Source organism: Bos indicus, chromosome 25 (genome assembly GCF_029378745.1).
Source record: "Bos indicus isolate NIAB-ARS_2022 breed Sahiwal x Tharparkar chromosome 25, NIAB-ARS_B.indTharparkar_mat_pri_1.0, whole genome shotgun sequence".
Lineage (NCBI taxonomy): Eukaryota > Metazoa > Chordata > Mammalia > Artiodactyla > Bovidae > Bos > Bos indicus.
In genome coordinates this window covers 4,378,993-4,404,551 of record NC_091784.1, presented here as the reverse complement: position 1 = coordinate 4,404,551, position 25,559 = coordinate 4,378,993, and the positions used below count along the sequence as shown (strand labels likewise).

The window sequence follows — 25,559 nt, the reverse complement described above, 5'->3', positions numbered from 1 at the left end:
GTGTATTTTGGTGTTTGCTGATGTCAACATCTTTCTGTGTGTGCTGGTCAATAACTTGGGAGAAACACTTCTCAGTTGGGGTTTGTCTGATGTTTTCTCATGATTAGATGGTTACTCACTCTTCGCAGAAATACCACAGCAAAGTTACTGTGTTACTTTTTGTTTTTCTTTTTCCTTTATTGTGATAAAATACACATAAGATAAAATCTACCGTTTGAACCATTTCAAAGTGTACAATTCAGTGGCATTGAGTACTTTCACAGTATTGTGTGACTGCCACCTCCATGTAGTTCCGGAACATTCTCATCACCACCAATCCCCAACAATCACTAATCTGCTTTCTGTCTCTTTGGATTTGCCTATTCTGGACATCTCATACACTGGAATTGTACAATATGAAGTCTTTACTGATGGGCTTTTTTCACTTAGCATCATGTTTTCAAGATTTACCCAGGTTACAGCAGTGAATCAGCCCACCACCCCCTTTTCACGGCCAAATAATATTCCACCATGCAGACAAACGGCATTTTACTTTATTTTCTAATTTAGCAGTGAAACCTGGTGAGGCAAAGTGGTCGCAGACCCTGGTGACTGGCAGGAGGTACTGTGAGGTGTGTGGATGACAAAGTCAGGACTGGTGCCCTGGGAAGCAGAGGGCTGTATTTCACCTTGCAGACAGCACTCACCAGGTCACTTTTGCTTTGAAAACTTCCTCTGTGGAAACGGAAAAACAGTTGTCCAGGAGGAGGGGAAGACGACCCAAGGACGGGAAGGGAAACCCTCCCTGGGGCTGCAGAAGCTGCGTCTCAGTGGCACCAGCTTTCCAGGGTCAACCACGGCCTCCTTGAGGCTCTGTCTGGCCAGCAGAGGCTGGGGCTCGGACTGCACCGCGATGGTCGCCACAAACACGCTCAGGTCTCGAGTCTCGGGTGACACTTGCTCATGGCTTATGAAGAAAGGGAAGCCTCCCTTTAGGCACAGGCAATAGTCGCAAACTTCCATTTATAAACAAGGTGTGTTGAGCGGGAGGGCAAACATTTCCACGTCCCAAACGTCGCACCTCAGCAGCTCCTTAACTAGTAGATGCCCTCAGGTTTCCCCGAGCGGGTCTGGGGGCCGACCTGCGAGGAACGGCGGTCTCTCAGCGGCGTCCGTAATCCCCGCATCGCGCGCAGCCCGCGGTCAGGGCGCGGCGCGGCCCCGGGCGCAGGGCGGAGGGCGGGGCCTCAGCACACGGCCCGCCTCTGTCCCGCAGCCCTGTCGTCCCGGCGCGCGCACCGTGCGCGTGCCCCGGATCTGGCGGCGGCGTGCGCGGGCCGCGCGTGCGCGCTGCGGCGGGGCGAGGGGCGGCGCGGGCGCGAGTCTGTCAGTGACAGCGGGAGGGGGAGGGGGCCGGAGATGGTGGCGGCGGCGGCAGCGGCAGCGGCGGCGGCTCTTCCGACATGAGGCAGCGGCTGCGCGGGGCTCGGCGGCGGCCGCGGCCGGAGCGGCATCTCTAGCTCAGGAGGCGGCCCCAGGCGGCGGGCGGGCGTCCCGGGTCGGCGTCGCGGGAGCGGGCTCTGCGGCAGTGCCGCGCACGGGCCGCCGGCTGAGGGGCCCGCGCCCGCCGCGCCCTGCGTTCGGCGCCCGGCGGCTCCGGGGCGCGGGGCATCCCCGCCCGCCGCGTCGGCCCCGGAGGCCGGGAGGGGCGGCGTGGCCGGGTCAGGCCCCGCTAGACGGGCCGCGCCGACGGGGGCGGCTGCAGCGCCGCGGGCTCCGCAAACTCGCGCGGGGCGCCGGGCCTCGCCGCCCGCCCGCCCGCCGCCCTCGGGGCCGCCGCGCGGGGGGCGGGGGCGGGGGTCCGGCCGCCGGCCTTGACGCGGCTGAGGCGCCGCTCGGTGCGCAGCATGAGGGGCCGGCGGCCGCAGCCGGGAGATCTGTGTTTGCGAGAGCGGCCCGCGGCGTGAGAAGGCTCGGCTGGACTTCCCTCAGGAGCGGGCTGCGGAGCAGGCGAGTGCGCGCGGAGGAAACGCGCCGCGGGCTCGGGTGGCGCTGGACGGGTGCGGGGGCGGCCGCCCGCGGACCCCCAGGCGCTCCTGGTCCGGCCGGGTGGCTGCGGTCGGCCTCGAGGGAGGGACGGTGGAGCAGCACTCAGACATTCCCCAGTCGTCGTGAGCAGACGGTGGCTTTCCTAGTAGACCGCCGGGGCCCCCGCTGAAGAAGCCGGTAGGGCTGGTGGCCTTCAGGTGCGCGTTCCTGCAGGAACAGACCCCGGACTGACTCTGGCTGTCTCGCCGACAGGTCCCGGTGACCCCGGCCGGCAGGGTTCCGAGCTCGGCAACATGGCTTCCCCGCCCCACCAGCAGCTGCTGCAGCACCACAGCACCGAGGTGAGCTGTGACTCCAGCGGAGACAGCAACAGCGTGCGGGTCAGGATCAACCCCAAGCAGCCGTCCTCCAACAGCCACCCGAAGCACTGCAAGTACAGCATCTCCTCCAGCTGCAGCAGCTCCGGGGACTCCGGAGGGGTCCCCCGAAGAATGGGCGCAGGAGGCCGCCTGCGCAGGAGGAAGAAGCTGCCCCAGCTGTTCGAACGGGCCTCCAGCCGATGGTGGGACCCCAAGTTTGACTCTGTGAACCTGGAGGAGGCTTGCATGGAGCGTTGCTTCCCGCAGACCCAGCGCCGCTTCCGGTATGCGCTCTTCTACATCGGCTTCGCCTGCCTTCTCTGGAGCATCTATTTTGGGGTCCACATGAAATCGAAACTGATTGTCATGGTAGCCCCTGCTCTGTGCTTCCTCGTGGTGTGTGTGGGCTTTTTTCTGTTTACCTTCACCAAGTTGTACGCCCGCCATTACGTGTGGACTTCGCTGGTTCTCACCCTCCTGGTATTCGCCCTGACCCTGGCTGCCCAGTTTCAGGTTTTGACGCCCCTCTCAGGACGAGTTGACAACTTCAATCATACTCGGGCTGCCAGGCCCACAGACACTTGCTTATCTCAAGTGGGGAGCTTTTCCATGTGCATCGAAGTGCTCTTTTTGCTCTACACCGTCATGCACTTACCTTTGTACTTGAGCTTGATTTTGGGAGTGGCCTATTCTGTTCTTTTTGAGACCTTTGGCTACCACTTCCAAGATGAAGCCTGCTTTGCCTCACCTGGAGCGGAGGCTCTGCACTGGGAGCTGCTGAGCCGGGCCCTGCTCCACCTCTGCATCCACGCCATCGGGATCCACCTGTTCATCATGTCCCAGGTGAGATCCAGGAGCACCTTCCTCAAGGTGGGCCAGTCTATTATGCACGGAAAGGATCTGGAAGTGGAAAAGGCCCTGAAAGAGAGGATGATTCATTCTGTGATGCCAAGAATCATAGCTGATGACTTGATGAAACAGGGGGATGAGGAGAGCGAGAATTCTGTCAAAAGGCACGCCACCTCCAGCCCCAAGAACAGGAAGAAGAAGTCTTCCATCCAGAAAGCCCCTATCGCCTTCCGCCCGTTTAAGATGCAGCAGATCGAAGAAGTCAGTATTTTATTTGCAGATATCGTGGGCTTCACCAAGATGAGTGCCAATAAGTCTGCCCACGCCCTGGTGGGTCTCCTCAACGATCTGTTCGGCCGCTTTGACCGGTTGTGTGAGGAGACCAAATGTGAGAAAATCAGCACCTTGGGAGACTGCTACTATTGTGTGGCTGGGTGTCCTGAGCCAAGGGCCGACCATGCCTACTGCTGCATCGAGATGGGGTTGGGCATGATAAGAGCCATTGAGCAGTTCTGCCAAGAGAAGAAAGAGATGGTGAACATGCGCGTTGGGGTTCACACAGGGACCGTCCTGTGTGGCATCTTGGGCATGAGGAGGTTTAAATTTGACGTGTGGTCCAATGATGTGAACTTGGCCAATCTCATGGAGCAGCTGGGAGTGGCTGGCAAGGTTCACATTTCCGAGGCCACTGCAAAATACCTAGATGACCGGTACGAAATGGAGGATGGGAAAGTTACTGAACGCCTTGGCCAGAGTGTTGTTGCTGACCAGTTGAAAGGTATGTGCATTTCTTTGCCTCATCATCTCCCTCCCCTATCCCATTTGTGTTGGAAAAACAAAACAATCTCTTTCCAGTATCAGTATCTGGAGGCAGATCAGTTGTCTCCCAGGGCCAGTGGGACTTTTCCCCCAGTGAGTCAGATATCACAGGTCTGTTCACTGTGACAGTGTTGACCTAGATGACACCTTTAGAAGGAAGGAGAACTTTGAAAATGTGTTGCCTGCCAGCCGGCTGTTAATGTCTCTGAGATGCTGGGGCAGGTCCAATGAGTGTGAGGGGATCCGAGCCCTTCAGTGGTCAGAACTTCGAAGCACCATAAGAAATTGCCTTTGTGATCCATTAGGTTGCCCATAAGCCCCATCAAAACATTTTTCTATGCCTTTCTCCTCTCTAGGCCTCACTTTGCTGGAATAAAGAAGTCGGCTAAGCCCTGTAGGACCCTTGAGAATTAGATGAAATTATGTACCCCCAAGTGCACACTGCCTTTTGCCTGGGTCTCTTTTTTAAATGTTTGCATTTTCAGCTTTCAATTTTCATATATTTCATTATGGTTTCTAATCATGGTATTTGTCTTACCTTACGGACAGCAGCATTTTAGAATGTTGAACTTCTCAAATCACCAGGTGATTTGAAAGTGGGACATATACCCAGAGCAGTCTTTAGACCTCCTCCCCAAGCTCCTCAGATTTTCCCTGTCTTAAGTTCCTTACTGCTATTCTTGTTTTTTCACCAAGTTGCTTCTTTTAATTTTCTTTTTTTCACTTAGGGCAAAAATCTTTGAGGTCTGGGAAGTGATTACTTATAAGTACCTGGGATCAAAAGTAAGAATTCTAAATAACATCCTCCCCTCCTTTAAGAAAAGAAATCCTTCTGTTTTACTAAGGTCTTCAGGTTAAGGGGAACATCTATTTTGGAAGTATGTAGAGACAATACCATTGATCTTTAAAAGCCAACATTTGTAAAACTGTATTGTGTTTTGTGGTACCCCACATTGTATAATTACATGATGAAAAGCCCCTGGAAAGGGAGTACTCAGAAGGAGAAGTAACATCTTAAATCAGAGAGAGAAGTAATGGTGTAAATCTGCGCTTGTAAGTGGTTGAGTTTGAGGGCCTGGATGGATCGTCACACCGCCTGTGTGCTCAGTTAATATTTCCTTTGTTCTCCCTATCATTTACTTATTTGTTATCTGGTGAGGGTACTTTATCCTTATCCTGATCTTTCTTTGTTCTGTTAATTTTGCTAACAGTTGAGGAATTTGTGGGTAGAAGAGAAGAATATTTTCACCTGATAATTCTCTCTGCCTAGAGAGCTTTGTGTCTGCTTTCTGCTAAATACTTTCTCTCCTTTTGTCCTCAAATTTCTCTCTGCCTGTCCTTTGTGTTAGTTTTGCACAGCATTGTTAGCAGTGCTGCAGACCAGGGAAGGGGGCTTCCCAGGTGGCATTAGAGGTAAAGAGCCCTCCTGCCAATGCAGGAGACACCAGAGACACAGGTTCAATCCCTGGGTGGGGAAGATCCCCTGGAGGAGGGCATGGCAACCCACTCCAGTATTCTTGACAGAGGAGCCTGGTGGGCTACAGTCCATAGGGTTGCACAGAATCAGACACAGAGTCGGACTTAACACTAGCAGAGAGCTTGCAGTGCTACCCTGATGAGGTCAGAAACTGCAGTTGACAGTTGGCTTGAGATTCTACTGTGACAAGTGTCTTCATCTGTAGGACGGTGGCCCCTGCTCGGGAGTTTGGAGATGCCCGTGGAGTGGGGTACAGATGCAACCCTTGCTCGACATTTTTATACCTTTAGGATCTGAGTGTCCCCGGCTCCATCCTCAGGGACTGTGGGACAGATTCCAGAGAATGGAGCAGCACTGTGCTATGTTAGATTAAGTGTGACGATGATAGCAATTTTGTAAGTGGTGCTCTGAGCAGTGTATTACTTGAATTTCAAAAATAAAGACAGATGTAATCACTATGTCTGGAAATTGCCAGGTCTTTGACTCGTTGGCAGTACCCATTTTTGTTTATGTGTAATTTTATTTTTAACTTACAGATCAAAGGTCTCAAAGACACTGACACCCCCCACCCCCCCCAAAAAAAAGCTAGAGTGAATTTTAAAAAACCCATATAGTGTAAATTTGGTAAATTAATTTCTCCTTTAAATTTGTGTGCACTGTGTATTTATAAGGGAAGATTTTAGCACTAGATGGAGGATGGGGAAAGATAGAAGCCTTAGCCAAACTGGTGATTTTTTAAAATATAATATTCTCTTCTTTAACAGTTTCCCTGAGACCATGATTTTTGCTTTATTCAGCTCATTTTGAAACCCTCTGGACAGGACCCCAGTAATAGAGAATGTCTACACAACTTCCTGACCTCTTTTTTTTTTTTAAACTGCACAGTTCACTTCTCCTGACGCTGTACAAATCTACTCAGCTGAGATGTTAGCATAGTTTGTAGAAGACCCTTTCCACAAAAGGAGTTAAGGTTATATACATAAGATTCCTTTTAGCCCATCTTTGGGTTTGTGGCAGGTATTTTTCTCTATGCAATGCTGAATGCATAGCTTTTCTTCTCATCCCCTTTTCTGATATTGGGGCTAAAAATACCCAGTCGAGGACTCTGTAGAAATGAAGATCCGTGGAATAAACTGGGGGTTCTAGTGCTAGCCTGGCAGTGTGGGAGGTAGTTTGTCTGAATGGGCTTTGTGGAAAGTGGACTGTCGTTATTTCTGCACTGTCACTCACCCCTCGAACATCTTTATTGTTCTCTCATGGCACCTGGCCCTGTGGACACACAGGTGGAGTTGTGATGGTTCCTGAGCTGGGTGAGCTTGCAGATTGTAAAAGTTCTTCGAGTCCACAGAGTTGGGAATGCGATAGAGAAGTGCACGCGCCCGGGGTGGGTCTTCAGGTCAAGCAGTGGCTCTCTAGGGGATAAAAGAACATTCAGTGCAGTGGGGAAAGCGTGGGCAAAGGCTTGTTGTGCTGTGCTTAGTTGCTCAGTCGTGTCCGACTCTTTGCGACCCCATGGAGTGCAGCCCGCCAGGCTCCTCTGTCTATAGGGATTCTCCAGGCAAGAATACCGGAGTGGGTTCCCATGCCCTCCTCCAGGGATCTTCCCAACCCAGGGATCGAACCCAGGTCTACCACAGTGCAGGCAGATTCTTTTACCATCTGAGCTATCAGGGAAGCCTGGGCAAAGGCTTGGGGTTACATTTCTTGGCAGACTGGGGAGTTTAAGTAGTTCATCAGGATAAGGGAAGCTGTGATTACCTGGGAAGGAGTTTGGGTTCAGTCCTGTAGGTAATGGGGGGCCATGATGGGCTTTAGGCAGGAAGCTTAGGTGCTCTAACTTGCAGTTTTAGAAAGTTTACCCTTTCAGTTCTAGGGAGTGTGGGTTGGAGATTAGTGAGCCGTCGCAGTAAATCCTTGGTGGCCTGGACCAAGGTAACAAGAATGGCAGTGGAGATGAGGCGACCGATGTGAGCAGCAGTCAGATCAACTGGATTGGACCACAGCCACATTTAAACAGAGGACGGGGACAGGCATGGGGCTTGATTGTTTGAGAGGCTTTTCAGGTTTCTGGAATTGATGTGGGTATCGTTTGGCATCAGGAATGGGTGAGAGGCCTTTGAAAAAATCTGTGGTGTAAATGGAAAATGCAGGATCAAGTTGTAGAATATGAAATAGGCCAGGAAGCCCTGGCTTGTCCATTCATTCATTCAGCATTTTGTCTGGGGCACATTTCTAGGTGCTGCGGATACAGCAGTGAACAGAACACAAAAATTTCTTCTTTGTAAAAGTTTGTTTTGTGTTCAGTTCTAAGGAGAAGACATACAGCAGGAAGGAGACTATGGAGAGTGTGTGTGTTTGTGTGTGTGTGTGAAATTTTAGAGAGCGTGGCCAGTTACTGAGAGAGAAGGTTGAAAGAATTTTCAGCAGAAGACTAGGATTTGAAAATGATCCAGGAAGTGAGGGGCAATTATTATTAAAGATTAGGAAGAAATAGTCTGATTTGAGTGATGGGAAGAAGTGTCCTTCCACTCCATTGGGCCCAGGAGGATACTGGCTGTTGTGTTCCGTCTTGGGCCACAAGCGAAAAAGAGGAATATTGTCAGTTGTTAACAGTTTTTCCTCTCATAGGCAGAGTCACAAAGGAAGTGAAACTCAGAAAATACCTACAGACATCTTATTTTCCCGCCTTAGCTATTGATCTAGGAAGATGAAGGTGCTCAGTCACCCTAAATCTACACCAACAGTTGTGTATTTGTAGAGGGAATACCAACAATATTGCATTGTTATAAGCTAAACAAAATAAGACTTTCCCTCCAAACCAAGCTTTGGACTTGTGGAGCAGCTCGGGGAAAGATCTGTTAATGTGCATGGGAGAGATGGTCACCCACTGGCCGTTTCGGTGACTGACTCCTTCACCGTGTGCTGGTGTCACTTGGGAGAGTTCCTGTCTAGACCCTGTTTGGGGTCTTTCCTCAGTCTGACAGTGGGCAGAGACACACAGCACTTCAGCCTCTGCCAGCAGCTGTCCCAAACTGGGAGTCTGGGCTCCTGGTTCCCTGCCAGCTACAGCTAGGATCCCTGGCTATGTACTAGTTCGGGGTGCAGTTTGCTTGTACCCCTGGGTTCACTTGATAGCTTGTCCCCAGCCTAACCCGTAACCCCTTGCCACTCATTGAAGAAGACCCTGATGCAGGGAAAGATTGAGGGCGGGAGAAGGGGGTGACAGAGGATGGGATGGTTGGATGGCTGCACTGACTCAATGGACATGAGATTGAGCAAACTCCAGGAGATAGTTAAGGGCAGGGAAGTCTGGTGTAGTCCATGGGGTCACAGAGAGTTGGACACAACTTAGTGACTGAACAGCAACGACTTGCTACTGTAGAGCTTGCCCATGGCTGACCTCTTGGTGTCCCCTCTTAAGTCCTGCTGAACAGAAACTCCATGCTCGCCTGCATCCTTGAGCGGACTCGCATGCACATAGCCAACAGCCTCTGGAGTAGCAAGGAGGCAGAGAGAAGATGAAGCAGAAAATCTGACTTGACATCTGGGATTGGAGACGGCGAACAGCTGTGGAGTTGGTGCTCAAGCAGCCCCTGATGACAGTTTATTCAGACTCCTTCAGACCAAATTGTATGGCTTCCAGAAGGAGCACACAGCTGTTGATCCTGAGGACCAGCTTTTGAGTAAATTAGCCTCTGGCAAAGAAAGTTAAGGATATGGTTCACTGAATTGCAGGTGGAATGAAGGGAGGAGAGTAATCTTTTCAGGCAGGATAACTAAGAAAGGAAAAAATTGAAAAGAAGCAAATAGAATAGGTAAAGAAATTTCAGGGTTCTTGTCTACTAACCAGCCTTCAAATAATTGTGTTTCTACCTATACCGGTCAGTGTCTCCTGTGGACTTTGCTGTGGAATAATAATCTTAAAAAGAAGAACACAGTGAATTTTCTATGGTGTATGCACATGGGCCTAAATTTTCATCTCTCTGCTGATTGGTGATTTCAGTATTGGTATTTCTGTTTAGATTTTGATATTGTGAGAATATGGTCATTACATACAACATAACAAAAATTTACCATATGAGCCATTTTTAAGCCTGTCAGCTGGATTTTCTTAACTGCTTTGGCATTGTATGTTGCAGTATGTTGAAGAATGTGTGGAAAATCTGACTCTACAGAGATATATAGTTAGAAAGTGGAGGAGCATTTTAATAGCCATTTAAATAGTTGTGGATATTTTTCTTTGGTACTACACAAACACCCAAGAAGTGGTAGTTTATTTTATTTTTTATTTTTTTTGAAGTGGTAGTTTATTGAGGGTTAGTTACAATATCTAATCAGTTTTTTGTCTGCTGTCAAAACCCTGTTGGATTTTTGAACGAACTTTTTACCCAAGTGTGCCTTTGTAACATCATGCATTGGTCATTTAGAAAATTACGGTTTCTTGAGTTATGCAGATCTTCCAAATGTCGGCATAACATCTTTAAATATTAGGACAATGTCAGCTTCACAGTGGTGGATAAAAGCATTCCAAAATTCTGGTTTTCCCTTAAAGGTTTGAGTTTTATCCTTGGCAACAAATACTCTTAGTTGTTTTCGTTGAAGGGACAGACTCATTTCGTTAATTTCTTAGGAACAGTCTTCCAGATACTCAAGTGAATGACCAGAGTCTGTCTGTGCATCAAGTATAAACGATGTTCTATCAAAAAAGCAGCCCAAACAGGAGTATAGACGCTTTTGGGGACAACCGGTCACTTTGGTTCTTAGGGCAGAGTTGTAGGTGCATTCCAACCTCATCCCGCAGAACACACTCAACATTTAACACATTTATTCGATTTTATTGCATTATCAGGGGACATTCTTAAGTGCAAATGACTGTTTTTTTCCTTCTGCAAGTGTGTGGTGCGACAGAGCTGGTTAATGACCAGCAGAGTTTGGTGCTACTGCCCAGATTCATGGTCAGGCACCGGCAGTCTCTTTAGGGGTCAGGATGAAGAATGTCGGCTCTGTATCATCACGTTTGCTTTTGTATCATCAAGGCCAATATCAACATATGCGTGTGTGCTGAGTCACTCAATTGTGTCTGACTCTTTGCGACCCTATGGAGTGAAGCCCGTCAGGCTCCTCTGTCCATGGAATTCTCCAGGCAAGAATGCTGGAGTGGGTTGCCACACCCTTCTCCATCCAGAGATCTTCCCTACCCAGGGGTCGAAGCTGTGTCTCTTGTGTTTCCTGTATTGGCAGGGGTGTTTTTTACCACTAGCACTGTTTGGGAAGCCCAATGTCAGCACTGAGAAAGGCAAATCATGTCTTAGTATGAAAATAGTTTCGGCCTCACAGATGCCCTGCAGAAGTCTTAGGGACCACTGGGGGGTCTGCACACTGCCCTGAGAACTGCTTCCCTGAGTGGTAAAAAAGGAAGAGCGAGAGTTTGTACCTACTTCCCGGACACATTCTCATGTAGATGGTAGAGTTCATGTTGGAATTAGGATGGACATGTGACATTTATTGTGGAAGTAGCAAGTGACTTCAGTTCATGCATTTCCTTTTTCTCAAAAAAAAAAAAAAAAAAAAAAATCCTTTGTGACTCTGCCAAGTCCCTGCTGCTGGTGTTTAGAGGTCAGGATAAAGAACGTCAGCTTTGTTTTTTGATTTATTTTTGCCGAGCTCCCTCTTTGGCGGAGTAGTGTAGCGGTCGGTGCATGAGTTTTGGTTTCCCATACATTTGGAATCAGTTCTCAGTTCTGAACCGTGGAACACAGGGAAGCCACGAATGACCGTGCTTCTGTCAGAGGCCTGTTGGAAGACTCTGAACGAGTTGATCATTCAGATAAAGCACTTATTAGCATAGCGACGTGACTGCAAAAGGCGTTCAGTAAACAATAACCAACTCTGCTGCCTGAGGAGTCGTGTTCCATATTGCAGTCAGCGGTGTGTTTTTTCCTGCCCTCTATCTGGTACAGCTCTTGTGTAATTGGGTACTGAAACCGAGAACACACCAGGGACTGTGATTGTGACAGTTTCTTGAATGAAAAAGGGCAAGTGTCCAAAATACAAAAACATGGATAACTTGCCCTAGTTAAACTGTAGCTGCCAAGTTTGGCAGCTTCGTTGCTGAAAGCTCAAGGGAGTTCAGGCAGTATTGTTCTTGGGCTGCTTCTTGTCCCCAGAGCTTAGAGGTACTTAAGGTGACGTGACCCTTGATAGTTGAGAAATTATGGGAAAATCTTCACCTCTGGGACTCTGGAGATATTGGATAAGATTTGTACCAGTTAGTTATTCAGCTCCGCTGTGTTCTGCTATAAACTCCTTTATTTATTCAATAAACATTGAGTGACTTTTTTTTTTTTTTTTAACTATCTGTAATGGCTCGACTAGGTTCTGGAGATAGAGCACGATGCCCTCCTTAACAGCCTGCAACCTAGAAGGCAAAATAGATACGAATCAAATAATCACCTAAACAAATACATTCTAGACTTGCTGATCTTATTACAAAAAGGTCTGGAGGTAGGGAGACTTACCATTTCCTCCTTATAGGTGTGGAAACTGAAGTACTGAGAGATTAAAGGTTAAGTAACCTGTGGTGGCCATCCAGCTAGAGAAGTTACCAAATGGTGGGGCCAGTATTTATTCCCAAAGGACTGTGTTAGAAAACATTGGTACCTGCTTCACAGAATTGTTGTAAGGATTAAAGGAGAAAATAATATTAAGTACTTAGAAATGTACTTGGCACATAGTACTTATTAGAGATTAGATTCACTAACTTAATGGCACCCCACTCCAGTACTTTTGCCTAGAAAATCCCATGGATGGAGGAGCCTGGCAGGCTGCAGTCCATGGGGTCGCTAGACTTGGACACGACTGAGCAACTTCACTTTCACTTTTCACTTTCATGCATTGGAGAAGGAAATGGCAAGCCACTCCAGTGTCCTTGCCTGGAGAATCCCAGGGACGGGGGAGCCTGGTGGGCTGCCATCTATGGGGTCGCACAGAGTCAGACACGACTGAAGCGACTTAGCAGCAACTAGCATTACTAAAAGTGGGCAATGTTTTCTTAGTAGCAGCAGCAACAGAAAAACAGCTATACCTTTCTTCATTCAGCTCTTTCCTGTTCACACAATGCTTTCAGGCATGTTATTATCTCAACCATTGTGAAATCCTAGGATCTTGGGATCTGTGTATATTTAGAAGTTTATGTTTCACTTGCTTGATTCCTTCCCGCTGTCCACCAGTTTTCAGGCTGACTTGGTTTCTTAACATCCTCTGAAGAGGACTGGTGGCTTTTTTTTCTAGAATTAATGTAAACTCTTGGATTTTAGCTTCTTTGGTGTATTCTTCACTCCATTACAGACATCTTTTTTTTTTTTTTGATGCTCAAATTGTCCCTTCTTGGCCCCCTGGGAAAACCCTTTTGAGTTAGCCCCTGAGTCCTTTTCATACAAACTGGCAGTGTCTGAGAGCTCTCGTACTTACCTCATAACATTTTTATGGATTAGAGAAATAATAGGCATGAAAAGCTCATTATTTCTGTTTGGTATTTTTGTTGAGCGAGATGGAGCTAAGCTTTACCCTCTCCCTTTTTGAAAAGAAAATTAATAGTATATGCCTGTTTATAGGAGAAAGAGGACTTCTGAACAAATGGTTTGTGCTTCTTCAAGCTCCTCAGAAGCTTTAATTTACATTCTCACAATTGATAATTACAGAGCAACGCAGCTTCCTGTCTCCTGTATCTTCTCACTACTGCTTGTTGAAGGACAGGTGCCCTTGAATGTTGGTAAATAATGATCCAGAACAAGAAAATGAAAGGAATCCTAGACCAAAATGTAGGTCACCTGTTTGCAGACTGAAGTGCACGCCCCCTACCTCTCGAGCCCCTTCTCCCAGGACACCTGTGGAATGTTCTGGGCAGCCCCGCTCCAGGAATTCCCTCCCCGGGCCCCTTGTGAATGGCGACTCCTGAAACGATGCCCTGCCACTCCCCTCTCTGTGCTGTATAGTAATGTGCATCTGACTTCTGATCTGTATCCACCGAACTTGAATGTGCCTCGAGAGCAGGAATTTTTGCATATTTTATTTACTGCTGTTTTCCTGGTGCTGGAAACATTACTGGTGTACAGCAGAGGCTCAATATTTGTGATGTGAACAAATGAATGAATGAAGATGGGTGTTGTTCAGTCACTGAGTTGCATCTGACTCTTTGCAACCCCATGGACTGTAGCACACCAGGCTTCCCTGTCCTTCACAATCTGAGTTTGCTCACACTCATGTCCATTGAGTCGGTGATGCTATCCAACTGTTTCATCCTCTGTCACCCCCTTCTCCTCCTGCCCTCAATCTTTCCCAGCATCAGACATGTGTGCAAAACCACGCCCCAGACATCTACATGGAAGGTAGAGAGAAGGCAGCAACTGGCCTTTCAGGAATAGCTATGTGGTTAATTAAGTCGAGGCTGCGAGCAGGGTCTCTAAAGGCCCTAGACATCGAGATGGGAGAGTGCCTGGGAGTGTGGAAGGCCCGCAGGTGGGGAGTGGGGGCGGTCCTGGGCTCCCGGGTCTGTGGGGAAGGCTGCCAAGCAGGAGCGCAGAGGATTGAAAACCCAAGTGTTTATTTAGGGCCCAGGAAATGTGGGGTTGAATGGCTTAGTTTAGGCAATAATTTTTAAGCTTTTTAAGACAGAGATTTCAATAAGTATATTTATCTTTAATAATACTGTAGCTCCTTAAAATTCTTATTCGATTATCATTTATGCACATGGAAAGCCAGCATATCCTTTTTTGGGCAAAGCTCCAGCATAATCTTTGTACATAATTTCCAGGATTTTTATGTAATGCTATTAAATTCTATTCATTTTTTTTTCCTTCCAAGGAAAAATGTGCTACTGAAAGCAGCTTTTGGATCATTTATATTTGTGTTTGAATCGTGTGGGAAATATCAACTTTGGTTTTTTACCACGTAGTTTGTAGAGAGGAAGAAAACCCGCATGCAGTTGATTTTATTTTCTTGTTTATGGATATCAACATACAATATCCCATTAAGGCTTTGACATTTTAAGTGGAAGAGACTATTGCACATGAATTTAGTTAGTTTTGCTCTATCAAGTGTTAACATCACAAGTGTGGACCACACTGCATTCTGTAACTTCATAAATGTGTTCTCTTCTACATGAGAAATGCCTCTTGTGGTCGTTAATTTTTGTTTTGTGAATGAGCTGTCTAAAACCAGGAGAGGGGAGTGTTTCTGAAAGAAAAGTATGTTTATAGAATTATCTTGTTACTTGAAAAATTAAGTTTGTTTAGTAGATTAGCTTTTCATCTTAAAGTGTTTTCTCCACTAACTAGATAAGCACTTTCGGGAAAATAATCTCTCTGGTTCTGTTTCCTCCTGTTTGTAAAGCGTAAAGTTTGAACTAGATGTGCTTTAAATTCCTCACCATTCTTTAAGAACAGCTGAGCTTCTGTGATTGGAACACAGTACACATTCTTCATATGAGGAACTGGTTTCTTCTTCATCCACTTGTTTAAACTATGAACCCTCATTTAGATAAATTTAGCATATGGAAACTCAGATTTACCTAACCACTAAATTGCAGGGCATGGTGAAATTCTTAATGTTCTAAAGGATTCTTTACTTCCTTCAAATATAAGTAAATAAAGATTGAGTTATAGAAGTGTAATTTACACATGGTTTTTTTTTTTTGGATCACAATTGTTGTATAAAGCAGGGTATCATTAGAGGAACCCAATTTGATTTTGAAAGTTTGAGACATTCTTTGGAAATGGCTTGGAGAAAATGTGAGGTGATTAAATAACACTTAAAAAATGTGCTTCAGTTCCTGTTCGAACATTATTTGGGAGAGAGATTGAAAGATTGCTAAGCTGCTAAGTCACTTCAGTTGTGTCCGACTCTGTGCGACCCCATAGACGGCAGCCCACCAGGCTCCCCCGTCCCTGGGATTCTCCAGGCAAGAACACTGGAGTTGGTTGCCATTTCCTTCTCCAATTCATGAAAGTGAGAAGTGAAAGTGAAGTCGCTCTGTTGTGTCCAACTCTTAGCGACCCCATGGACTGCAGGCCACCAGGCTCCTCCATCCACGGGATTTTCCAGGCAAGAGTACTGGAGTGGGGTGCCATTGCCTTCTCCGGATTGAAAGGTTAGTTGCCAGTAAAATGAATTTCACTTCTGTTGGCAAGTTTCTCCCTAATAGAACAGAGCAAATACTGGGTTAATAACGTGTTTACCAATTATTCCATTAATAAAAGACTCACTTGCTCCCGAAGTGGGTTCCTGGATCAGCTGACTGTATTTTTAGGGTGCCAGGGTTCTATATACTTTATAGTTAGTGTGACTTCAGTAGGCCCCAAATTAATACACCCAGGAAGAGTCTACCTGAGGCCTGTTAATTAGAAATTACAGGTCACAGTGATAAAAGGAAACCCTTGGATTTCATTATAAAGGATTTATAAAAGATTTGAATGGTTTTCTTATCCTCTCTTACAAAATAGCAAAGCCTTGCAAAGCAGCTCATAGAAAGTAATATGACATTTTCTGTGATCTGCATGGTTGGTGAAACAAAGTAAAAAGGAAAGAGAGTCTACTACTCTGTCCTGAAAGTTAGCGTTGACACTGAGTACATGTGTCATCCGACCTGAGAGAGAATTTCACCTCAACAAAGGCCCAACTTGTGAAACTGTAGCTTCCCTTAGAGAAGCTGTTATTCACAGCCTGCTGGAGTCATATGTTTCCTACTGACTGAAGCGCCTGACTCAGTGTGTCAGTCATTGCAGGAGGTTAAAAACTCGTGGAACTACCGTGCAAGCAAAACATCTCAAAGGACTTTTTTGGTCTCTCACACACATTTCATAGTGACTTTCTCAGCTGGAGTAACTTAATTAACCCTGTGTTCTTTCTGGCTCCTGAAAGAAATGGTGATTTATGAACACTCTTAGAGCCCACGATCCTAAGATAACAACTTTGTCCCTCTGCCATTTGAAGTTCAAATGGAAATATTTGCTTTCATAGCTCTAGTCATGATGTTGCTTTATTTAGTAGCTATTAAATTTCCAGTTCCATATACTGCCCTGGAGGCGTTCCAGTTTTCACTAAGGTTTCTGTTTCTTTCAACAACATTGCTTATGGTGTGTGGAACTTTCCTGAACAAGGAATATTAGGATGGATGATTTTGAGCTTTTCTTTTTTTTAAATAACAGCTTTTTTGGACGTATGATTCATATACTGTGCCATACTGTTCACTCATTTAAAATATGCAATTCAGTGATTTTTTTTTTAGTATATTCACAGATATGTGCAACCATCACCATAATCAGTCTTAGAACTTAAAAAAAAATTTTTTTTTGACAGTGCCTTGCAGAATGAGGACCCTTAGTTTACCAACCAGGGATTAAACCCATGCTCCCTGCAATGGAGGCATGGATTATTAAAAAAAATTTTATGTATTTATTTTTATTTTTGGCTGTGCTGGGTTATTGTTCCTGCTTGGGCTTGTCTCTAGTTGCAGTACACAGGCTTCTCATTGTGGTGGCTTCTCTGTTGTCAGGCATGGGCTCTCGGGCTCATGGGCTTCAGTAGTTGCAGCACGTGGGCTCTAGATTACAGGCTCAGTGATTGTGGCACATGGACTTAGCTGCTCCGCGGCATGTAGGATCAGGGATCAAATCTGTGTCTCCTGCTATTCCTTAGCACTGAACCACCAGAGAAGCCCCAGAAGCGTGGATTCTTAACCACTGGACCGCCCGGGAAGTCCCTGGAACATTTTTATCACTCCCACATGAACCTCTGCACAAATTAGCACTCAATCCCCATTTCCCCCCTAAACCTCCCAGCCCCTGGCAACAACTAGTCTACTTTCCATCTCTGTGGATTTGCCTATTCTGGGCATTTCATACACAAAGAATTATGCAATATGCAGCCTTTTGTGTCTGACTTCTTTCACTGAGCATATTGTTCAAGGTTCACCTGTTCTGTACCTGTGTCATTACTTCATCCCCTTATTTGGTCATATAATATTCCACTGTATGGATAGACCACATTTTGTTTTTCCATTCATCAGTTGATGGAAAAGTGATTTCTTTTTTGAAATCAACAAACTGAATACAAATAGAAATGATAAAGTCTCTTTTTTAATTTAATAATATAACTCGACTAAAATTTAGCTATTTCATTTTCACTAGTGTTTAAAGTTTTCCTGAAAGATGATTAAATGAGATTTATTGCTTAATTGTAATTTAATGTAAATGCTTCACATAATCAGCTTAATTTTTTTTAAAAAACAATTCTCCTCTTTTCTAAGCTTAATTTAAGTGAAAGTGAAGTCGCTCAGTCGTGTCTGACTCTTTGCGACCCCATGGACAGTAGCCAACCAGGCTCCTCTGTCCATGGGATTTTCCAGGCAAGAATACTGGAGTGGGTTGCCATTTCCTTCTCCAGTAGCTTGATTTGGGTTTACTAAATATTAAATTCTCTGATGCTCTTCCTTTTTCCAGCCAGTTACCAAATAGACAGCTTTGGGAGTAGCATGTGGTTTACTTTGAAACCAGCCTCATTTGATATGTTGTTAGATATAAATATCAAATATAGTATATCTTTTGGAATTTGTCAAGTGAAGAGTTGAGGATTTCCCTCTGTAGTCAGTCAGATGTTTTCCTGTTTTAACCAGTTTAAGTGTTTGGTTTTATGTTTCTGAAATGTATGAAATACTTTTTTTAATCTTCATAAAAATGAAATATACCAAATAAAATTTAATTTTCTTGTTGACTCAGTTATTTTTATTGCTTGTTGTTTGGCTTTCATTGATATAGCATTTTGCCGATAAAAATAGGAATTTTTGCTTTTTACTTTAGATAAACTAAGATTGTTCTGTTTTTCCATTTCTTATGTTTTTAGATACTTTTTCTGCTTGCTCTCTTGCTGTCAGCTAATGTAGCTATCAGTATGCTTTCCTGTGACAGGTTTGCTCCTGGTTCACTTTATTCCATTAAAAAAAACCCAAATAACCAAACTCATTAACCCTGCAGATATACTTTGATTAAAAAGACTGAGTTCCATCTTTGTGTGATTTTTTTTGGTTGCCAGCTATATTCTGAATAAGTTGCCAGGTACTGAGTTCAGAATGAGTAAGATGTTATGACAGTTATTTTTAGTATATTTTTTAAGGGGAGGAGAAAGGGAAATTTGAATCAAATCTGTGCCTTCATAAATGGAGCGTGTTTTCCACAAGACTGAAGTAGGTTTCTTTTGAGTGTGTAGAAATAGAAATGGGAATTATAGATTAGATTCTATAACTAATAATGAATTCATTAGAATTCACTAACTGTTAATTCTATAACTGGTTGTATTGTAAAGGTAAAACATGAATGTTAAATTTGGAAAGTGTTGATTGTTGTTGAGATTTACCAGAATTTTGAGAAAGTACTTTGCAGATTTTCCCAAGAAACATTTGATAAGAAGAGCTCCTTGCATAGAAGCCATGTGTGTCCGGTGTCCTCAAATCCACTTCCAAGGAAGGAGAGGCCTTCTTTCTTCCTTTTTGGTTTAAGCTGAAGGTGTACATACCCCAGATTTAGTTGACTGGCCTTTAATATAGGTTCATCTATGGTGGTTTGTTTTAGAATGGTCTGTTCTTCCCGAAGGGCCTGGCGAGGGCCCAGGTGCCCAGTGCAGGCCCAGGAGACCCCAGAGTTATCTGATCCATGCTCACATCTCAGTCCTCAGGTTATGTTCCCATGTCTCTGCCCTCTGGTTCAGTAAGGTTTTTCTCTGAGGTTAAAAACTAAGGTAGACTCCATCTGTAGGAGGATGGGTTGTCAGTGTTTTAACTGTCCAGGTAGTCAACGTGCTAACATATGCCATCTGAGCACTGGTTTCCTCTTTAGGGAAGTGTGTCGTCTGACCTGAGAGGTTCTAGCTTCAATCAGTCCAATGCCATCGTGCATGTAAGAATGCCTGCTCTTTGGTAGGTGTTCAGCAGATGTTGGTTTTCACCCTGCTCCCCTCCCCACAACCTGTTTCATCAGCGATGAAACCCACTCAGTCGATGGTAATGTCGGTTACAGGCTTCCCTCATACCTGGGTGGAGCTTACCTTTCGTATTTGGTGCCCGCCTGCCCTTTGCAGATGCGTCTCTCCTGCCGTGAGCTCTGGGCACAGCGGATCAGGATGGTTGGCAGTCAGGGAGACTGTAAACCAGAGAACAGGAGGCTGGACACAGTGGGGCCGCGTGAATGAGCGGAGCAGGGTGAGGGCGTAGTCACTGCGGGTAGTGATTTTGTGTCTGGTGGGTGGAAGGTGCATTCGTCTCTCCAAAGAGACGTTCATTAATATTGTGGCTGATTTAAGACCATTGGTGGCAGCTCTTCAACTCATTTGTCCTCTTTTACAGGTAGAGAAAAAGGTATTTTCCACAGATCAAGTGCTCAGTTCATGCTTCTCCACAGGGCCTCCTGAGCTGCTTGCCCAGAGCCTGGGAGGAGGGGGTCAACATTTCTTAATGATAATCATTGTAAGGCTGTCATGGAAAGTCCTTGAGTGGGGACTTGGGATTTATCTAAACCTGACTGGCTCCCAAGCCTGGTGGTGCTGCCCCTGTTGCTTTTATAAACTGATGCCAGACTTCCTGAACACAAGAACTTTCTACGTTCTGCCACCTATCCCCTTGCTGTAATCCTACTGTTTTCTGATATTCTCTTCACTTAAAAAAATTGGTATGAAATTCACATCACATAAAATTAACTTGACAGTTCAGTGGCATTTTGTGTATTCAGTGTGTTGTACAACCGTCACCTCCGACTCTAGCACGTGTTCATGGCTCCAGATGAAAACCTCACATTCATTAAGCAGTTGGCTCCCCATGCCCCCCTCTCCCCAGCACCTGACAAGCATCCAGTCTACTTTTCATCTCCATGCACTTGCCTACGCTGGATACTTCATGTGAATTGACCGTCTGTGGCCTTTGTGTCTGGCTTTGATGTAGCATAATAATTTCCAGGGTCATCCGTGTTGTAGCATGTATCAGAACTTCATTCCTTTCTGTGGCTGAATAATACTCCACTGTGTGGATGAACCACATTTTGTTTATCCACTCATCTGCTGATGGACATCTGGGCTATTTCCACCTTTTGACTCCAGTGAATAGTGCTGCTGTGAACCTTCTATTTTTTGAGCACATGTTTTCAGTTCTTTTGGGTATATGCCTAGGAGTGGAATTGCTGGGTCATAGAGGAACTCTATGTTTAGCTTTTGGACAAACCTCTGCAACTTTTTAAAGTGGGAAACTTGTAAGAAGGACTGTGTTATGAGTCACATCTGGCAATCAGATGTCTCAGCAAACATCCTCCAGGTTGAGAGCCAAGCTGGAATAGGTAGTGATGAATGAGGGGTCCTGACTGAAATCATGACTTTGTTCCCTGTGAGCTAGAGTGGTATTGTGGTATTAGGGAAAGGATAACATAGATGACACGTGTTTAGAGGTCTTTTCTTTCTGATAAACATATGGGTTTGAACTGTCCCCTCCGGGCTGGCACTGGATTCAGCAACTTTGGAATTGTGTGTTAGATAAACAGTTGGTATCTAGGGCAAGCTTTTAAAAAAAGGGCTATTTAAATATTGACCAAAAAAAAAAAAAAAAAGAAGCCCTAAACATCTCTAGGAACTTTCTTGTTTGAATGAATCCAAATTGTCTAAATACAGCGTGGTAGAATCAGGCTTCCCCTCTGGTTTCACGGGTCAAGTGAGCCGGGGGCCTCCCGTGCCGTCTGGACACTCCTGTTAGCTGTCCTTCCAGCGCTGGGATGCGGACTACTGTGCACAGCCAGCAGTGTTCCCACAGTGTGGCCTTAATATAGAACGTTTTTCCAAAAAAACATTGGCCGCTGAAAGAGCTCAGCTCCCAAACATGGTCATTGGTTCAGAGTTCGTTTGTATTTGTTTTTACATAGTTAAAACAAGAAAGAGTATGTGAACTTGTCAGTGTTACCAAGCGTCAGTCCTGTTCAGGGCAGAAGAAGAGACAAGTGAGTTTCTAATCAGAAAACGACTTTTCGGGGCAGAGGAAGAGGCAAGGGTCACCTCCGTAGTGAGGAGGGTCAGGGTGGAGGCCCTTTGCTCAGAAGGTGGGGTGGGCAGATGCTCCAGTGCCACCTTGGCCCCCCATTCTGGGAAGTGGTGTCACCGCCTCAAGGTGTGTTGATTGCTCCCCCTGGGAGGTTGCCCTTGTGCACGGCTTGGAACGCCCTGTAGGGCAGCTGGATTACGATGCCCACGAGTGGAGAGGTTTTGTAGCTCATCTCTGCACAGCGGAGGGAGATGAGGTGGACGGTGCTGCTGCAGCCTCTTGGGAGAGCCAGCAGTCCTGGGGGGAATCCGTGGGCTCCAAGGGGATCTGGTTCACCATTTCAGTCATTCAGAACCTTCATTTCCATCAGCATTCTGAGTTGTAGAAGTTTAAGATGACTGATTCATGCTGGTCATGAGACTGATCTATAAGCTCGGTGCCAATGTGTTGGTTTACATTGGGGAATATACTGTATTTTCCTAGGGGTTAAAATATTCCTAACTACTGCCCAGGGCATTTCCTCCATGAACTCAAGATATGTGGGGCCTGGTTAATAGGAACAAGGTTGCTAAGGAGGGTAGTGTAGAATGAAGATCTTACAGCATGAGACGCTTTACATAGCCATGGGGGATCACAGTGTACCTCTCACCAGGACCTGGAACGCTCATGTCCACCAGATTGAATGCCTTCCCCGAACTGTGTGAGGTGCTGCCAGAGCTCTTACCTGTGCTTTCCTTAAAGAAGAGGAGATGCTGCAAAATAAAACAAAGCTTCACCATAAAGTAGAATGCTCCCTACTTCATAAGGGAGGCAAACATATGTAGAAAAGCTTACGAGTAAAATGAAGATGGTTTCAAATTAATAGTGTGTGAACTAATGAAGACCTAACTAAAAGTTAGGCTTCCCTCGTGGCTCAGCTGGTAAAGAATCTGCCTGCAATATGGGAGACCTGGGTTTGATCCCTGGGTTGAGAAGACCCCCTGGAGAAGGAAACAGATGCCCACTCCAGTATTCTGGCCTGGAGAATCCCATGGACTGTATAGCCCATAGGGTTGTAAAAGAGTCAGACACAACTGAGTGACTTTCACTTCACTTAAATTCAACTAAAAGTAGCTAGAAATAGTGGAATTTTTTTTCAATCTCATGGAACGAGAAGTGTGACAGTTCCAGGGTTGCTTAAGTCAGAGGTTTGATGATATTTTCAAGGGCCCAGGTGCTGTCTGTCTTTGCGCTCTGCCGTCCCTGCTGTGTGGGAGATGTCTTCCCTCACGGCACAGGGTGGTTGCAGACATTCCAGGCGACACATGACATCCATCAAGGAAGGGGGCCTTTCCCTCACATGCATGTCTTGTTTTATTAGCAATGAAACTTTTCCTTGGTGTCCCCAAGCAGACCTCCCTCAGGTTCCTTTGGATAGAGCAGGAGCATGTCCATGATCTTACCAGTCACCACAAGGGAACTGAGATCCTATTGGCCTGGACTTAACTTGCTTCATCAACTGGGGCCAGGGGTGTCTTTCCAGAACAAGTGGGAGATCCCCCAAAGAGTATCAGGCTTCTGTTGTTGAAAACAGTTGGAGGTGGGGCCTGAAGAAAGAAAATGGTCCCTAGGGATGCACAGCATTAAGGCTGTGATTTCAGTGAAAACACAGTATTTTTAACATGAAAATTTAAGTGCTTGTTCTTAGGAGAAACTGGATCATGCAACCAACTCAGACTTTGCGTGTCTTCTCTTCATTTCCCCCAAATGGATCCAGTCCCTAGACCTGGCACAGCAGTTCTTTCTGCTTCGAGCCCACACCCTCACCGGTTGAGTTTTTTCAAAGGGCAGGCCCCCTGTGCAGTCCGCCCCTCTCCTCAGGCCTCAGACTGGAAGGATGTCCCCCTCCTCCACTCTCCTGGCCTCTTACATCAGCTCTGACCCGCTGGCCCCTGCAGCATAGCCACCCTCCTCCCCCTCTGGATGGGCGCTCACTGCAGGTGCTCTGCCATTGACCCCGTGGGTGTAAATGAATGAAGGAAGACATTTAGACTTGATGTAATAAGAGGTAAAGCACTCTTGAAGGTTTTGAGCGATGCTGTGAATGTCACAATGAATGTGGTTTTAATGTGTAAGAGATTTATTCCTCCATAGTCACCTGCTAAGTGTCTTGGATTTCACCTCTGTGTCTTTTTCTTTAAAAAACAAAAAAAACAAAAAAAACCTGTAACAAACATATTTTTTAAACTTTTGTCGGGAGCTCTGAAAAGTATTGGTTGTTCTGTAGGGATGATGAAGTGTCTAGAGCAAAGCTAGCTCTTCCGGAGCTGGGGAGCACTCTCGGTCCCAAGGATGGCAACAGGAGGAGGCGAAGATGGTTTTACTGTGGGCTGTTTACAGCATTTTCTTTAATGTTAAGTGAAGCAGGGTTCTCAAATTCTCTGCGATTATTGGTGCTAATTTGTATTCCATGAGAAAAAAAAAATACATGAAGTGCCAGTGGCCCCTGGAATATAAATACACAGTGAAAGTATTTTCTTTTCCTGAGCCTCCTGTCCTGGCCCCGGGCTGTTCCGTCGACATACATTAGCACGCCTGTCTTCCTTTTCCATAGAGCACAGGCCTATAAATATTTCGCAGTTTAAAAATAATGTTTTCCCTACCGTGAGTCAAGGTTCAGTTCTCGTCTATCTAATTTTAGTTCCTTGTTTTTATGAACTTGCAAATGTTTTCTTTAACCAGAAAATAGGGGGGAAAAAAAAAGCACACACAGAGATGAAGGAGACTTCTTGGTACATTTCCCTATAGCATAGGCATTTCTGTGTGAGATTTGCTGTTTTGTTGGACAGGTTATAGAAAAACAAAATTGTGAACTAAGGAGTTTAGAGAAGATGCAGAAAGAGTGCTGTGTGTTGGTTTCTACATGGAATGTTTTCGAGAGTAATGTTAGAGACCTATGGAATCCTAACGTGGTTCTGGAAAGTCTTAATTTTTTGCCTCTGTCTAATTTTATATGAAAAACGGAACTAAAAGATAAAAACAAAGAATTATATAACACCCATTACCTGAAGTGACCTCTTTGTAAGACTGTAACTCCTTCACATCCTGAGGTACAGGCAGTGATTTTTTTCTTGGTTAAAATCGATGTCATCCAATGTGGGTTTTCTACTTCTGCTGCTATTTTATTTAGATTTCTTGTGCATCTGTTTAATTCACATATTCTTATTTGTAAGGACGTAATATCCCTTGAAACGAATGACCATGATTTGTGTGAAGGTGTTCCGCCTGAGCTGTTAGATTGCTTCACCTTTTTTTTCCCCTCCTGTCAGTATTGCATCTTTAAGGAATTGTGTGACTTTTGAAGACTTATGCTTAGACACATGACCAGGTGGGTGGATATCTTATATTTACATATTTTTAATAACAAAAATGAAACATGTTTGTGGTCTACCTTCAGAAAAGCAAACAAAAGATTAAAAAATGCTTACCACCCAGAGATGGCCACTGTGAACCTCTCAGTACAAAGCTTTTAGACCTTTTCAGTTCGGATATACATACCAATAATTATCTTTTAACAAAATGGTGTCACAGTAAACATGTTGTTTTATAACTCACTTGTTCACCTAATAGATCGTGAGCGTCTTTCCACCACTAATCTTTATATACGTCTATATCATTATCTTAAATGACGGTAAACTTCTATCACTGGTGTACTATGACTTGTCCAGGAAATCTCCCTTGCTGGAAATTCAGATTGTTTCTAGTTTTGTCTTACTACATATCGTGATGCTGAGAGGTGCATTTTCCAGACATCCCTCAAATCAGGATGCATCACAGAATTTAGTGTATGCCACAGTTAAATGGACAAGTTTCTTGCGCTTAGAATAACACTTTTAAGATTTCATCCAGGGACTTTCCTGGTGGTCCAGTGGCTAAGACTCTGAGCTCCCAATGCCGGGGGGGCCTGATTTCAATCCCTGATCAG

At 45.5% G+C, this 25,559-nt stretch overlaps 1 protein-coding gene across 3 annotated transcripts in view; it reads left to right on the top strand.

Moving 5' to 3' along the window:
• Positions 1 to 1,839: 1,839 nt before the first annotated feature.
• Positions 1,840 to 25,559, top strand: part of ADCY9 (adenylate cyclase 9) — a 109,499-nt gene continuing 85,779 nt past the window's right edge. Inside the window, exons 1-2 of one of the 3 annotated variants that reach the window (XM_019987468.2) lie at positions 1,840 to 1,989; positions 2,281 to 4,014. In XM_019987468.2, coding sequence (XP_019843027.1) covers positions 2,322 to 4,014 — 1,693 coding nt within the window. In that variant the 5' untranslated portion in view covers positions 1,840 to 1,989; positions 2,281 to 2,321. Of the gene's footprint in view, positions 1,990 to 2,025; positions 4,015 to 25,559 lie in introns of those variants that run through there. The other 2 variants (XM_019987469.2, XM_070779553.1) reach the window with 2 other exon arrangements.